The following is an 11,227-nucleotide window of genomic DNA, read 5'->3' as shown; positions in this document are numbered from 1 at the left end:
ACGCGTGGTCTATCGAGGATTCAACCGACTAGATCTTGTTAGCAATGGTTGTTGGCTTGTTGGCGACCTTCGGAGAGGGGAGTTCCCAAGCGAGATCCACGTTTAACGCGCGCATATAAATAGAGCTAGTTTTAAAAGTACGGAGAAGGCCCGGCTCTAAGCTAATTCAAATCCACTCTTCGCCTCTTTTTTGGTCCGACCACCACCACGCCGAGCTTCCTAAACAATAGATTCACATGCAATTGTCTACCTCTTTGTTATCGTGTTCTATGCTCTTCAAATGTCCGAGGGAAGACATCCTGGGTGTTAAGCCACTAGCCAACACAACACACCCGCCATAGGAAGGGAAACTAGAGGGGACAAACAGAATCAAATTCATTGACAAGACAATACTCATTAATATAACAGTCATTAATATCATGCATGTGGATGCTCCCCCGTCATTCCCAGCGCGTTCCCAGAAGTATCCCGCACATAGCTTCCATCCATTCCGACGCATGATGATAAATTCCGAGGCCAGCCCGATAAACATGTCATGATAACGCAGGAAATGGGCTCCGGCCGGTGGGTTCCTTCTCCGCTCACTGAGTCGACACGATCGTGTCATCCTCGATGGTCGGGTGATACTCCGAGGATTTAGTTGAAAGCTGCTGGATCGCCTCGTCTGGGGCGGTGGCGGCGAACCCCCTATCGAGATTTCAAGGTTAGAATGAGTTGCCAAGGGATGAATCCAATACCGAGGAAGCGTGAAGAACACCGGTAAGGCAGGGGTGTATACGTACTTGATCAATTCTAAGACAGGTTAGCCATACATTCGTCTATCCGCAGAGTTGGGGAGGGAAGGAAAGTACTTACGGTAATCATGGGTAATTTTACCATGCTAGAAACGAGTTATCAGATGAATGATTCCGCTGGAGCCAGGGAGATGACACAACGCACCGCGTCAATGATGGCCTGCCTCGCATCCTTCACCACCGAGTCTGGGGTATCCTTGGGGAAGGTGACGACAATAGATTTGGCCAGGGCGACGGGCAGACAGCCCAGCATGATGGTAGACAGCAACTTCATGGTGATGGGAAGTAGATGCTAGTGAGATGAATCGATATGATAACACGGAAACCGGGGGAGTGTACGTAGTGAAGGACTCTCAGTCTCGCCATCTCCCTTCTGTAGGTCTCCTCCCTTCCCTTTGCGGAATGTAACGTCACGCCGGCCGGGTGCTGAGTCAGCGCCGGTCACGCCTTCCCCGTTTCTTTTCTCTGGCGACCTTCTTTCCTTTCAGATCGACCTTGACTGCTCTTCACCACCTGCGACCGACCGACCTCCCAACCCTTTTCCTCCTCTCTTTGGTGACACCTCTTTTTCTCTCATCATCTCTTCTCCCTCATTCCCGTGGCTCCCCTCCGCCCCCTCTGCACGTGCTTCCCCCCGAAAGTTCCCTACGGCCTACCGTTAAGGGGTACCTTTTGTTTTCATTTTGGCTGGTTGTTATCTACTGGAAGGGTCAATCGGCGCGGATTATATCTTAGGAGGAAGTAGATCTTATCACATACAGGGCCGTTGGTGAAGACTGTCGCGGTGGCAATTGTTGGGTCTTAGGAGGGCTGGCGTCTGACTGGGTGTTGTTGTCTCAGAAAGTCTGACGAAAGATAGCTAGCAAGCATTTTACAAGTTCCGACTCTTCTTTCCATCTCTTGCTTTTTCAGGAGACCAGTGTTCTTGGAATCCACCAGGAGGGGAGAATAAGATATCTCCGATACAGTTTACAGAAGCAGGAACAGGGGAAAAAGAAAAGCGCAGACGGACGGGCCAGAAGAAAGCAAGACTAAACAAAGAAATTGGGAAAAGAAAGAACAGAAAAAAAAAGAGAGAGAGACTGGGAGAGAACAAGGAAAAAGCAGAAGCAAAAAACAAGGAGAAATAAGGAAGAAGAAAAGAGAAACGGATTTAAAATATCCTCGAAAAGGGCCGACAATCCCATCCTTAGCACCCTCTTGCGTTGTTTATCACACCTCTTGCCTCCCCTGCTCCTTTTCCCCTATTCAACCGGTATACCTGACCAACATGTCGTCAGGATTGGCCTCGGATGAGGTCGCCGAGGATTACAAGAATTCCTTGGAAGATCTAATAACCAACGACAAGTTCCAGATCGGCAATTTGACCGTCATCGCCAAAGAAAACACGGAACACGCCATGGCCATATCGCGCGTGTTGGAGAACCATATTCGAACAGTAGGTCCACCAATATCTGCTTTGTTGTACTCTTGCGAGACGCATGACCGTCTGTAACCCCTTTCTGGACGATCAACTTCTAATCTGCGCTTTGTAGACACCGCCGGCCCAAAAGTTGCCTGCCTTGTATGTAGTCGACTCAATAGCGAAGAATGTAGGGACACCCTACACTCTTTTCCTAGGTCGCAATATGTATCAGACCTTCATGAATGCCTACACTTTGGTCGACTCCCAAACTCGCCGGAAACTGGACGAGATGCTCAAGACTTGGAAAGAGCCGGTGCCGGGGTCCTTGGACACAAGGCCTGTCTTTCCTCCGGAGACCACTCGAGGCATCGAAAGTGCCCTGATCAAGGCTAGAACTGCTGCTCTTCAGCAGCAGCAGGCTCGGAGCCAGCAAGACATACTCGGCCGCGGTCGAGTCGGGACTCCTCCAGGCTGGACCAACAGCCCGACGCCCTCGCAGAATATGGCACGATATCCGTCTTCTGCCAATTCAACTCCGCCCATGCCATACCAGAGAAATGGCACTGGCCACGGACATCAACCGGTAGGTGCACAAGAAAACTCTCATGTTGCTGGGAGCAGGTCGATATCTAACACCACCAACAGGCGGACCCGCGCTCAACGCCGACTCCTCAGTCTCAACAACATCAAACTGTCGACCTCTCGGCCTTAAATCAGGATATCGAAACGCTGATCACGGCAGCCCGGAGCGACTTTGCCAACAATCCTCTAGAAACGTCCGTGCAGCAACGGCTAAAGGCGCTGTTGGACCTCCAGGGAATATTGCAACGCCAAGAGCTGACCCAAGATCAGCTAAGGCTTGTCCGCCATCAGGTCTCAACGCTTGCACCGAAACCTGCTATACCAACGCCTCAGAATCTCCCCCCGAGTATCCCAGCCGTCTCAACCCCTACCATGGCGACTCCGCCGACCCAAACGTTGTCCCAGCCTTTGCAACAACTTCTTAATCCGGGGACCCTTGCCGAGTTGATCAAGTCTACTGCCGCGCGCCAGCAACCAACTCCGCCACCTGCAGCTGCCAGTATCTTGTCACAGATGCCCCAAAATAGCAGCACGCCTCAACCCGCTGTCACGTCGGCCCCCGATAATCCACTAATCGCCGCTCTTAGGGCTCGAGGCCTGCTGCCCCCTGCTGCTGGTTCACCGGCTCCTACAGCTCCTCCTTCGGGCGGTGCCCCAGCCTTTCCGCTTATTGTACCTGGTCAGATGCGATACACTCCTCCAGTCACCAACCCCTCGTCGATGAATGTCTCGGAGATTCAGGTGAATGTTCAAATGAACACTGCGTCCATCAAGATGTAAGTGACACCGCACCGTCCTTGTTTGGCAGAAGTACAGAGTTCAGTCTAACCTTGGTCAACAGACCCCGCACCCCCTTAATCGCCAGCCTTTATGAATCAAGGTCAAATCGATGCGGAACGTGTGGTCGCCGGTTTCTCGCTACGGAAGAAGGAAAAGAAAAGAAGGCGCGTCATTTAGACTGGCATTTTCGAACTAACCAACGCATGGCCGATGCCGCCAAGCGGGCCCAGAACCGCAGTTGGTACGTCGACGAAAGGGTAAGTTAGACACATGCAATTCATTCTCCTCGGAGTACATAAGCTTGTAGAACTGACGCCAAACAGGACTGGATAAAATCCCGCGAGGCGGGAGATGACCAAGGCCTTGTCGACCCCGAGGCCGCCGGTGAAGGCGCAACTGCAGCGGACGGCGCTGCTGCTAAAAAGGGCCCTCCAAAGCCATGGATTCGAGCCCCCAACGATGCCACTCTGCGAAACACTCCTTGTCCCATATGTCAAGAGAAATTTGAGTCGACGTGGTCCGAAGACGTCCAAGACTGGATATGGCAGGATGCGGTCAAGGTCGGTAACCGTGTCTATCATGCTAGCTGCTATGCCGAAGTCACTAAAGACGGACCGGCGCCCATGCGCCGAGGCACGCCGTCAGGACGCACGGGAACGCCAGACTCCGTCCTGGGCAAGCGCAAAGTTGAGGTGAGTACGCCCCATTCGCAGTTAATACGGACGTAATCCGCTAACGTCGCTCGCTGCAGGAGTCGGACTCTCCAGGTCACAACGTTCGTGTCAAGACGGAGCCGATGTCATGAGGACTCACTGGGAAGGACGAGACACAACCTTTATCAGAGAAAGAAGGGGGGATCTCCAGTATATTTCCGATTGTTGTTATATTTTTCGTATCTTGCAAGCCGGGGTGTGTGCTAGGGAGGGATGGGAAAGAGGAGGACACTCTCGCATTCTAAATAGCCAGTGATTGTTCTGCATAGGGACTGCATATCCTGTTCCGGAGGCGTTAGGGCATTTGTATTTGGGCGGATGGATGTATATAACGAAGAAGGGCCAAAGATGACGTCGGCGGAAGTGGGAGCGGAAACCCCACCTCGGCGAGTCTCCGGGGTACAAACAAACCAGTGCGACTGTAACATCGCTTCGTCTCCGACTTAATAAATATTAAATTGTCTTCCCCGCCTTCCGTCTCCATCTTCTTTACTTATTTCTAGTTCCCTCTTTATCCGGATATCACTTTGTACATACCTCGTTCACGTCCAGTTCCCTGTCTAAAAACACACCTCTACCATGGCTCCGCACAATGTTCGATGGGGCATCATGGGTGAGACGACACTCCCAAATACTCCATGAAATCGGGCCTGTCAAGCTAACCATTTATTCTTTGCTGGTATTGCATAGCCACGGGCGGAATCGCCAATAGTACGTCAATATGATATACATCCCCTCACGCATTCGTTCCAGCCAGTCCCGCTAACCCATCCCGCAAAATCAGCCTTTGTGAAAGACCTCTTGAAGGACCCCAACGTCCGCGGCGCCTCCGATGTTTCGCACACCGTGGTCGCCGTGGCATCCTCCTCCTCTCAGTCTCGCGCCGAGCAGTTCATCTCTGATCTGGGCATCCCGGCTCCCTGTGCGGCCTATGGATCCTACGAGGAACTCGTAGCCGACAGCAACGTGGACGTGGTCTACGTCGCAACGCCGCATTCCCACCATTTCCAGAACGTCATGCAGGTGTTGGAGGCCGGCAAGCATGTTTTGTGCGAGAAGGCCTTTACCGTCAACGCGGCCCAGGCCAAGATCCTGTGCGAGACGGCCCAGAAGAAGAAGCTGTTCCTGATGGAGGCCGTCTGGACTCGGTACTTCCCGCTGAGCATCCAGGTGCGCGAGTTGATCCAGAAGGGCGCCATTGGAGAGGTGCTGCGTGTCATTGCCGATAATAGCTTCGGTGACGATGTCGAGGAGAAGTGGGGGACGAAGCATCGTATGGTCAACAAGGACCTGGCCGGAGGATGTTTGCTGGACCGTATGTTCTTTGCTCCCTCTCCGTATTACTCTCTATGAGCGCATTGGCTGTGCGAAGATGTACTAACCCAAGGCGTCTACAGTGGGCATCTACTCCTTGACCTGGGTCTTCCAAACGCTCTACCACACCCTTCCTCGTGACCAGCGGAAACCCCCGTCTGCTATCTCAGCACACATGACCCCATACCACCTCACCGGGGCCGACGAAGCCACCACCATGCTCCTCAGCTTCCCGACCACCACGCCGTCCAACCTTCCGCACCCAGGCCAATCGCAGGCCGTGGCCATGACGCACCTCCGACTCTCCACCGACCCCGACGAGCAGAACTCCGCCCGTCCCGCCATCCGCATCCAGGGAACCAAGGGCGAGATCCAGGTCGACGGACCTGCGTTCCGGCCCACGCGGTACCGTCTCATCCCCAAGAAGGGTGAAGGCGAGATCCAGGAGGTCGAGTTCCCGTTCCCCGGGGATGGCCATGGCATGTTCTGGGAAGCCGACGAGGTGGCGCGGTGTCTGCGGGATGGTAAGCTGGAGAGTGAGACTCTGCCCTTGGAGGAAAGCATTGTCATTATGGAAGTCATGGATGAGATCCGACGCCAGGGTGGATTGGTTTATCCGGAAAAGATCGAGTCTACGGTCTACCCTACGCAGTTGTAGAGACGAGTAGAATAGCACCGCCAAATCGTCTACTGCTAATGCATTTTTGAAATTTTGGAACAATTACCTACTATACATAGCGCCGAGGTTGCCGCCATATGATGCCTATGGGTGGACATCCGCAAAACAAATTTAGTTCATCAAGAAAAAGAAATGAAAAGATCTCTTGTACTGTAAATCCAGCAAGCCGACAGTCCATGCTGTCAGCTTCACCTCCCAAAAAGATAAGTGCTGGCTCTGCTTGTATTATCGCTTCCCTCTTGCCAAGGGCCCAGAAAATAAGGACGTACAGCTATAATACACCACACTCATTGTTGCACCCGTTTCACAAGGACCTGATTTACTTCTGGTGGAAGACACCCAGGAGGCTCTTCCAGACCTGGCCGGGCTCTTGGCTGGCGTCGATACCCCGCCAGATACCGGTCTTCTTGTAGTAGTCGACAACGGGGGTCGTCTGGGAGTGGTACGTGCCGAGACGCTTCTTCAGCGTGTCGGCGTTGTCATCGGAACGCTGGATGAGGGGTTCGCCGGTGACATCGTCCTTCATCTCATCCTTGGGGGGGTTGAAGATCTTGTGGTACGATCGGCCGGAAGCAGGGTGGACCAGACGACCGGTGATACGGGCAACCAGCAGAGCATCGTCAATCTGCAGCTCCACGGCGTGCTGGAGCTTCTGCTGGCGGATGGCCAGCATGTCATCCAGGCGCTCGGCCTGAGCAACGGTACGAGGGAAACCGTCGAGAATGAAACTGTACAGACATTGTTGTTAGCTTTCCAGACCAGTATTGCTAACACATGGACAACGATCGGCGATAAGAAGAGAACAGATAACGAGGGGAGTAAGACGAACCCATTCTTGCACTCGGTGTTGTTGTCCAGCTCGCTCTTGATCATGTTAACCATGATCTCGTCGCTGACCAGACCACCCTGATCCATGATCTTCTTGGCCTCCTTGCCCAGCTCAGTCTTCTTGGCGACCTGGGACCGCAGCATATCTCCGGTAGCCTGTCCGCATTGAGCACGATTGTTAGTCCTCCATACATATCATGACATAGAATCTCAGAAGGGGAATGGGTTTCAATGCGTGAACGAAGACCGACGCAAGAGAAAAGGACAAAAAAAGTTTTCACGTACCAAGTGACACACGCAGTACTTCTCCTTGAGGCGAGGAGCCTGGGTACCCTTGCCTAAATTCAAGAGTCGGTCAGCAAAACCATGCTCGGGGGACCAGAAAGCTAGCCGTCGGGATGGGAGGTCACGGCGATCGGCATTCCATCTTTCTTTCCCTCTTTCTATCTTATTTCGCGAGGTTCGTACCTGCACCAGGAGGTCCCATCAGGATGATGCGCATCTGCTCGGCGACAGACTTGGGCTTGTTGCCATTGGTGAGGCGGCCTTCCAAGTCTTCAATCCGGGCCTCAAGCTTGCCGATAGTGTCCTTCAGGCCGGAGACGACCTCTTCCGTAATAGGAGCCATTGCGATAGATCGATGAGGAAGGAGAAAAGAAGGACAACAGTCCGATGCAGATCAGGAGCGGGATGGGGAGGAGAGGGGGGAAGGGAGGAAGATATCAGGATGGGCGCAACGACGGGGAAATGGAAGAAGGGACGGAATCTGCATGTTGGGGTGAAAAGAAGGTCGACCGGAGCGGAGTATTGCACCCGCGTCTCCGAGGTTCGCAGCCCGCGACGATCCGTTCCCAAAGCCGGGATATCTGTATCTGGATTCGGGGTCTTTACTCGTTTGGCGGTAGAGGGTGGAGAGAGAGGGGGGAGCAATCTATTGCCGGAGCAAGATGCTGTTTCTCACTCATGGCGCAGGTGCACATTCTCTGGTGAAGAGTAGAGCATCCTGTTTGCTTTTTAGAAGTATAGATTGATCTAACAAAGAGAGCCTTCCCAGAGATAATGTACTGTACCTGTATCATACATACTGTAGCGCCCACTTTTCAATACCAGATCATGTGATGTAATGTAATGTTGTACGGCCAGTTCGAGGACACGTGTTCTGTATTTATGCCTCAGGCAGTAACACAATCGTGGCTAGAGATCTCCAGCCACAACTGGGTGCTGTGGCGCAAGCATCGAGAGCTCCCCCAAGCACCGGCAGCGAGCGTCTCGCGACCTCCATCGTCATCATCACTATTCTAATCATCCATCATCGTTGCTCGTTGATTGGCCTTGTCTCCTCCACGTATTGGCTTTGCCCTTCCTCTTTTCTTTCATCTCCTTCCTACCTTCGTTATTCCTGTTTGCCATCCAGTTCACACCTTCTCGTCCGTTCCCCATCTTACCGTTCCCGCCATGCCTGCCACCACGGCGGACACACTCTCCCTCGTCCAGCGGACCGTCACCGTTGCCCCCCTGGTTCTTCTTTCCGTTGCAGATCACTACGGACGCTCGGCCAAGGGAACCCGAAAGCGTGTGGTGGGTGTGCTGCTGGGAGAGAACACAGGCCAGAATGTTCGGGTATCAAACAGCTTCGCCGGTTCGTCTTCTCCACGGCTCTGGATGTTCTTGCATCGCCTATCTATCGTGGTCGAAGTGCTGACGCATCCGTGATCTAGTTCCCTTCGAGGAAGATGAGAAGGACCCCTCGGTGTGGTTCTTGGACCACAACTTTGTCGAGTCGATGAGAGACATGTTCAAGAAAATCAACGCTCGGGAGAAGCTCATCGGGTGGTATCATTCGGGTCCCAAGCTACGCGCCTCCGACCTTGAAATCAACGAGCTTTTTAAGCGGTACACCCCGAACCCGTTACTGGTGATTGTCGATGTCCAACCCAAGGAAGTCGGCGTGCCTACCGATGCCTATTTCGCCGTAGATGAGATTAAGGATGTACGTTCTTCCCCTCCCCTTCTTTGGCGATAGTTCGCCCCTTCCTCACCGGTGCAAATACGCGGATCTTTGAACTTACGCGATTGTCTATGTAGGACGGTACCACCACCTCCAAGACCTTTGTCCACACTCCGTCCATAATCGAAGCCGAAGAAGCGGAGGAGATCGGTGTCGAGCATTTGCTCCGGGATATCAGAGATGTTGCCGTCGGTACTCTTTCGACACGTATTACGTCACAGCTGCAATCGTTGCAGGGTCTGCATCTACGCCTCCGGGATATTGGCCAGTATCTGCAGAAGGTGTTGGACCACGAGCTACCAGTCAACCACGCCATTCTAGGCAATCTCCAGGATGTTTTCAACCTACTGCCCAACCTGTCCACCCCGCCAGCAACTCAGCGCCTCAGCGGGTCGGAGCAGCCGACGGACAACAGTGAACTGGCCCGCGCGATGAGCATCAAGACCAACGATCAATTGATGGCCATCTATCTGAGCAGCTTGATCCGCGCCATCACCGCTTTCCACGATTTGATCGACAACAAAATCCAGAACCGACAACAACAGGAGGAGAATGAACTGAAGAGGGAGCAGGAGGCCAACGCGGTCAAGACTGAGAAGGAGGCTGCTAAGAAGGCTAGTGGCGCGGTGAATGGGGAGCAGAAGGAGGACCAGGATGGGTCCAAGGACAAGTCGAAGAAGAAGAGCCCGAGGGCCGACTAGGTGGTCCTTTTGGAGGGAGCAATGTGATATGATCCTTTAGAACAATTCAGTCTCCGCATTGAGATGTACACTATAGTAATCTTGTTTCTCGAATAAGTTGCGAGTCTGCAATTTTATATCCTCCCTTGATCCTTCAAGGCAGTAGTAGTAGCTGTTCTTAGCCCCGTTGGATTGATTTAGGCCTTGCCCGACAGGTATTGTCATGTTGGTGGCCTTACATGTTCTGACTTCGCGAGGAAATTTGAACGACGCGTAATTATGATCTCCCAAGGGAAGGAAATGCCCAAACATTCATTCACCCTATAACCTCGTCGAGGAAGATGCGTCACATGTATAGTGAGCGAATGCTTCAAGCTCAATCTGCACATGAAGCCAATTAGACACTGATTTCTTTCGGGCGTAACAAGGCGACAGCCTTGCGTTTGCGGTCCAATGTTCACCGATCACATCCAGGAATTCTCGCCCCAGACTCGCCTGTTCTGTGTCTGAATCAGGACATTGGTATCAAATCATCCGCTCCAGCCGGCGCACCAGCCTGCCAACTCCTCCGCAGGAACAAGGGTTGGATCGACCTCTTGGGCCGTGGTCTCGTATGCGCCAGGGCAACGTGCCATCAACAGACAAGCAAGAAGATGCTTACAGATGGGAGGCGACGTCCGGATCGCGTCGCCAGCCAGCCATCCGCCATATGGGTAGCTGCAGGTCCGGCCTTGGACGCCAGGCACGTCGTCGTCCCTGAGGCCTTCCGCATGCCCGGCAGGCTCCATCTCGGGGCCGAGATCGCGAAATGCGGCCAGCGTGAATGCCGGACAAGTGCAGTTCCAGGCCTGCAGCCGAACCTCGTAGCCCATTTGCCCTCCTGTGCGCGTTGGCAGGGGCTTTTTGGCCGAGATCGACGGCGCTGCGGAGGCGGAGATGACGAAAAAGACGACCCTGGACGGATCTGTCGTCGGATTTGATGACTCTGGGTTCGCATCCTGCTGGGCAAGCCGTCTCACCAGTCCGCGGTCTAGTATGTCTAGAGCCAGGAGCAGTTCGTTGGGGAATAGACAATGAAGAGTCAACATCAGTGGCTTTACATCTGACGGAAGAACAGGTGGGAGAGCACCGGCCGAGTCCGTTGCGCGTTGACTTGGGAGAAGCTGCTGGCCCAGTCGGGAGATCAACCGATCAACGAATTGAACGGGAAGTACAGCTGATCCATGGTTGTTTGAATCCTGCATGGGATTCTTTTGCCCCGAGTAAGATGGTATGGTCGATGTAAAAGGAGGTCGACCCATAAAAGGGAGCCAAGGTGGTAGGTAGCAGTTAGTGGGGACGCAGGGCGAGTCTAAGCAACGGAACCGTCAACGAACAGTAGCAGATGTTCATAATTTGTTTGTACACATAGTGCTCTATTTCATTCTATTGATTATTGACTCGT

General features: G+C 53.2%; 6 protein-coding genes across 6 annotated transcripts; 3 read left to right on the top strand and 3 right to left on the bottom strand.

Annotated features, from left to right (window-relative positions):
- Nucleotides 1-581: 581 nt before the first annotated feature.
- On the bottom strand, nucleotides 582-1,068 carry LDX57_000731 (uncharacterized protein; the record flags this gene model as incomplete). Its single annotated transcript, XM_046082376.1, has 4 exons — nucleotides 582-687; nucleotides 783-792; nucleotides 856-880; nucleotides 940-1,068. The coding sequence occupies 4 exons, from the start codon at nucleotides 1,066-1,068 to the stop codon at nucleotides 582-584; spliced, it is 270 nt and encodes an 89-aa protein (XP_045938333.1).
- A 996-nt stretch (nucleotides 1,069-2,064) lies between these two features.
- PCF11 (putative mRNA cleavage factor complex component Pcf11) lies at nucleotides 2,065-4,366 on the top strand (the record flags this gene model as incomplete). The annotated part of the gene is made up of 6 exons (XM_046082375.1): nucleotides 2,065-2,232; nucleotides 2,330-2,782; nucleotides 2,845-3,557; nucleotides 3,623-3,818; nucleotides 3,885-4,253; nucleotides 4,313-4,366. The coding sequence occupies 6 exons, from the start codon at nucleotides 2,065-2,067 to the stop codon at nucleotides 4,364-4,366; spliced, it is 1,953 nt and encodes a 650-aa protein (XP_045938332.1).
- A 487-nt stretch (nucleotides 4,367-4,853) lies between these two features.
- LDX57_000729 (Gfo/Idh/MocA family protein) lies at nucleotides 4,854-6,246 on the top strand (the record flags this gene model as incomplete). The annotated part of the gene is made up of 4 exons (XM_046082374.1): nucleotides 4,854-4,887; nucleotides 4,965-4,985; nucleotides 5,059-5,589; nucleotides 5,672-6,246. The coding sequence occupies 4 exons, from the start codon at nucleotides 4,854-4,856 to the stop codon at nucleotides 6,244-6,246; spliced, it is 1,161 nt and encodes a 386-aa protein (XP_045938331.1).
- Nucleotides 6,247-6,586: 340 nt separating this feature from the next.
- adk1 (adenylate kinase ADK1) lies at nucleotides 6,587-7,723 on the bottom strand (the record flags this gene model as incomplete). The annotated part of the gene is made up of 4 exons (XM_046082373.1): nucleotides 6,587-6,995; nucleotides 7,097-7,251; nucleotides 7,381-7,433; nucleotides 7,564-7,723. The coding sequence occupies 4 exons, from the start codon at nucleotides 7,721-7,723 to the stop codon at nucleotides 6,587-6,589; spliced, it is 777 nt and encodes a 258-aa protein (XP_045938330.1).
- An 827-nt stretch (nucleotides 7,724-8,550) lies between these two features.
- rpn8 (proteasome regulatory particle lid subunit RPN8) lies at nucleotides 8,551-9,804 on the top strand (the record flags this gene model as incomplete). The annotated part of the gene is made up of 3 exons (XM_046082372.1): nucleotides 8,551-8,734; nucleotides 8,814-9,085; nucleotides 9,181-9,804. The coding sequence occupies 3 exons, from the start codon at nucleotides 8,551-8,553 to the stop codon at nucleotides 9,802-9,804; spliced, it is 1,080 nt and encodes a 359-aa protein (XP_045938329.1).
- A 509-nt stretch (nucleotides 9,805-10,313) lies between these two features.
- On the bottom strand, nucleotides 10,314-11,084 carry LDX57_000726 (uncharacterized protein; the record flags this gene model as incomplete). Its single annotated transcript, XM_046082371.1, has 1 exon — nucleotides 10,314-11,084. The coding sequence occupies one exon, from the start codon at nucleotides 11,082-11,084 to the stop codon at nucleotides 10,314-10,316; it is 771 nt and encodes a 256-aa protein (XP_045938328.1).
- Between the last annotated feature and the right edge of the window lie 143 nt (nucleotides 11,085-11,227).

This window comes from Aspergillus melleus (assembly GCF_016097325.1).
Source record: "Aspergillus melleus strain CBS 546.65 chromosome Unknown contig1, whole genome shotgun sequence".
NCBI classification, from domain to species: domain Eukaryota; kingdom Fungi; phylum Ascomycota; class Eurotiomycetes; order Eurotiales; family Aspergillaceae; genus Aspergillus; species Aspergillus melleus.
Note: the sequence above shows the minus strand (reverse complement) of the source record. Positions and strands in the feature narration are given on the sequence as shown.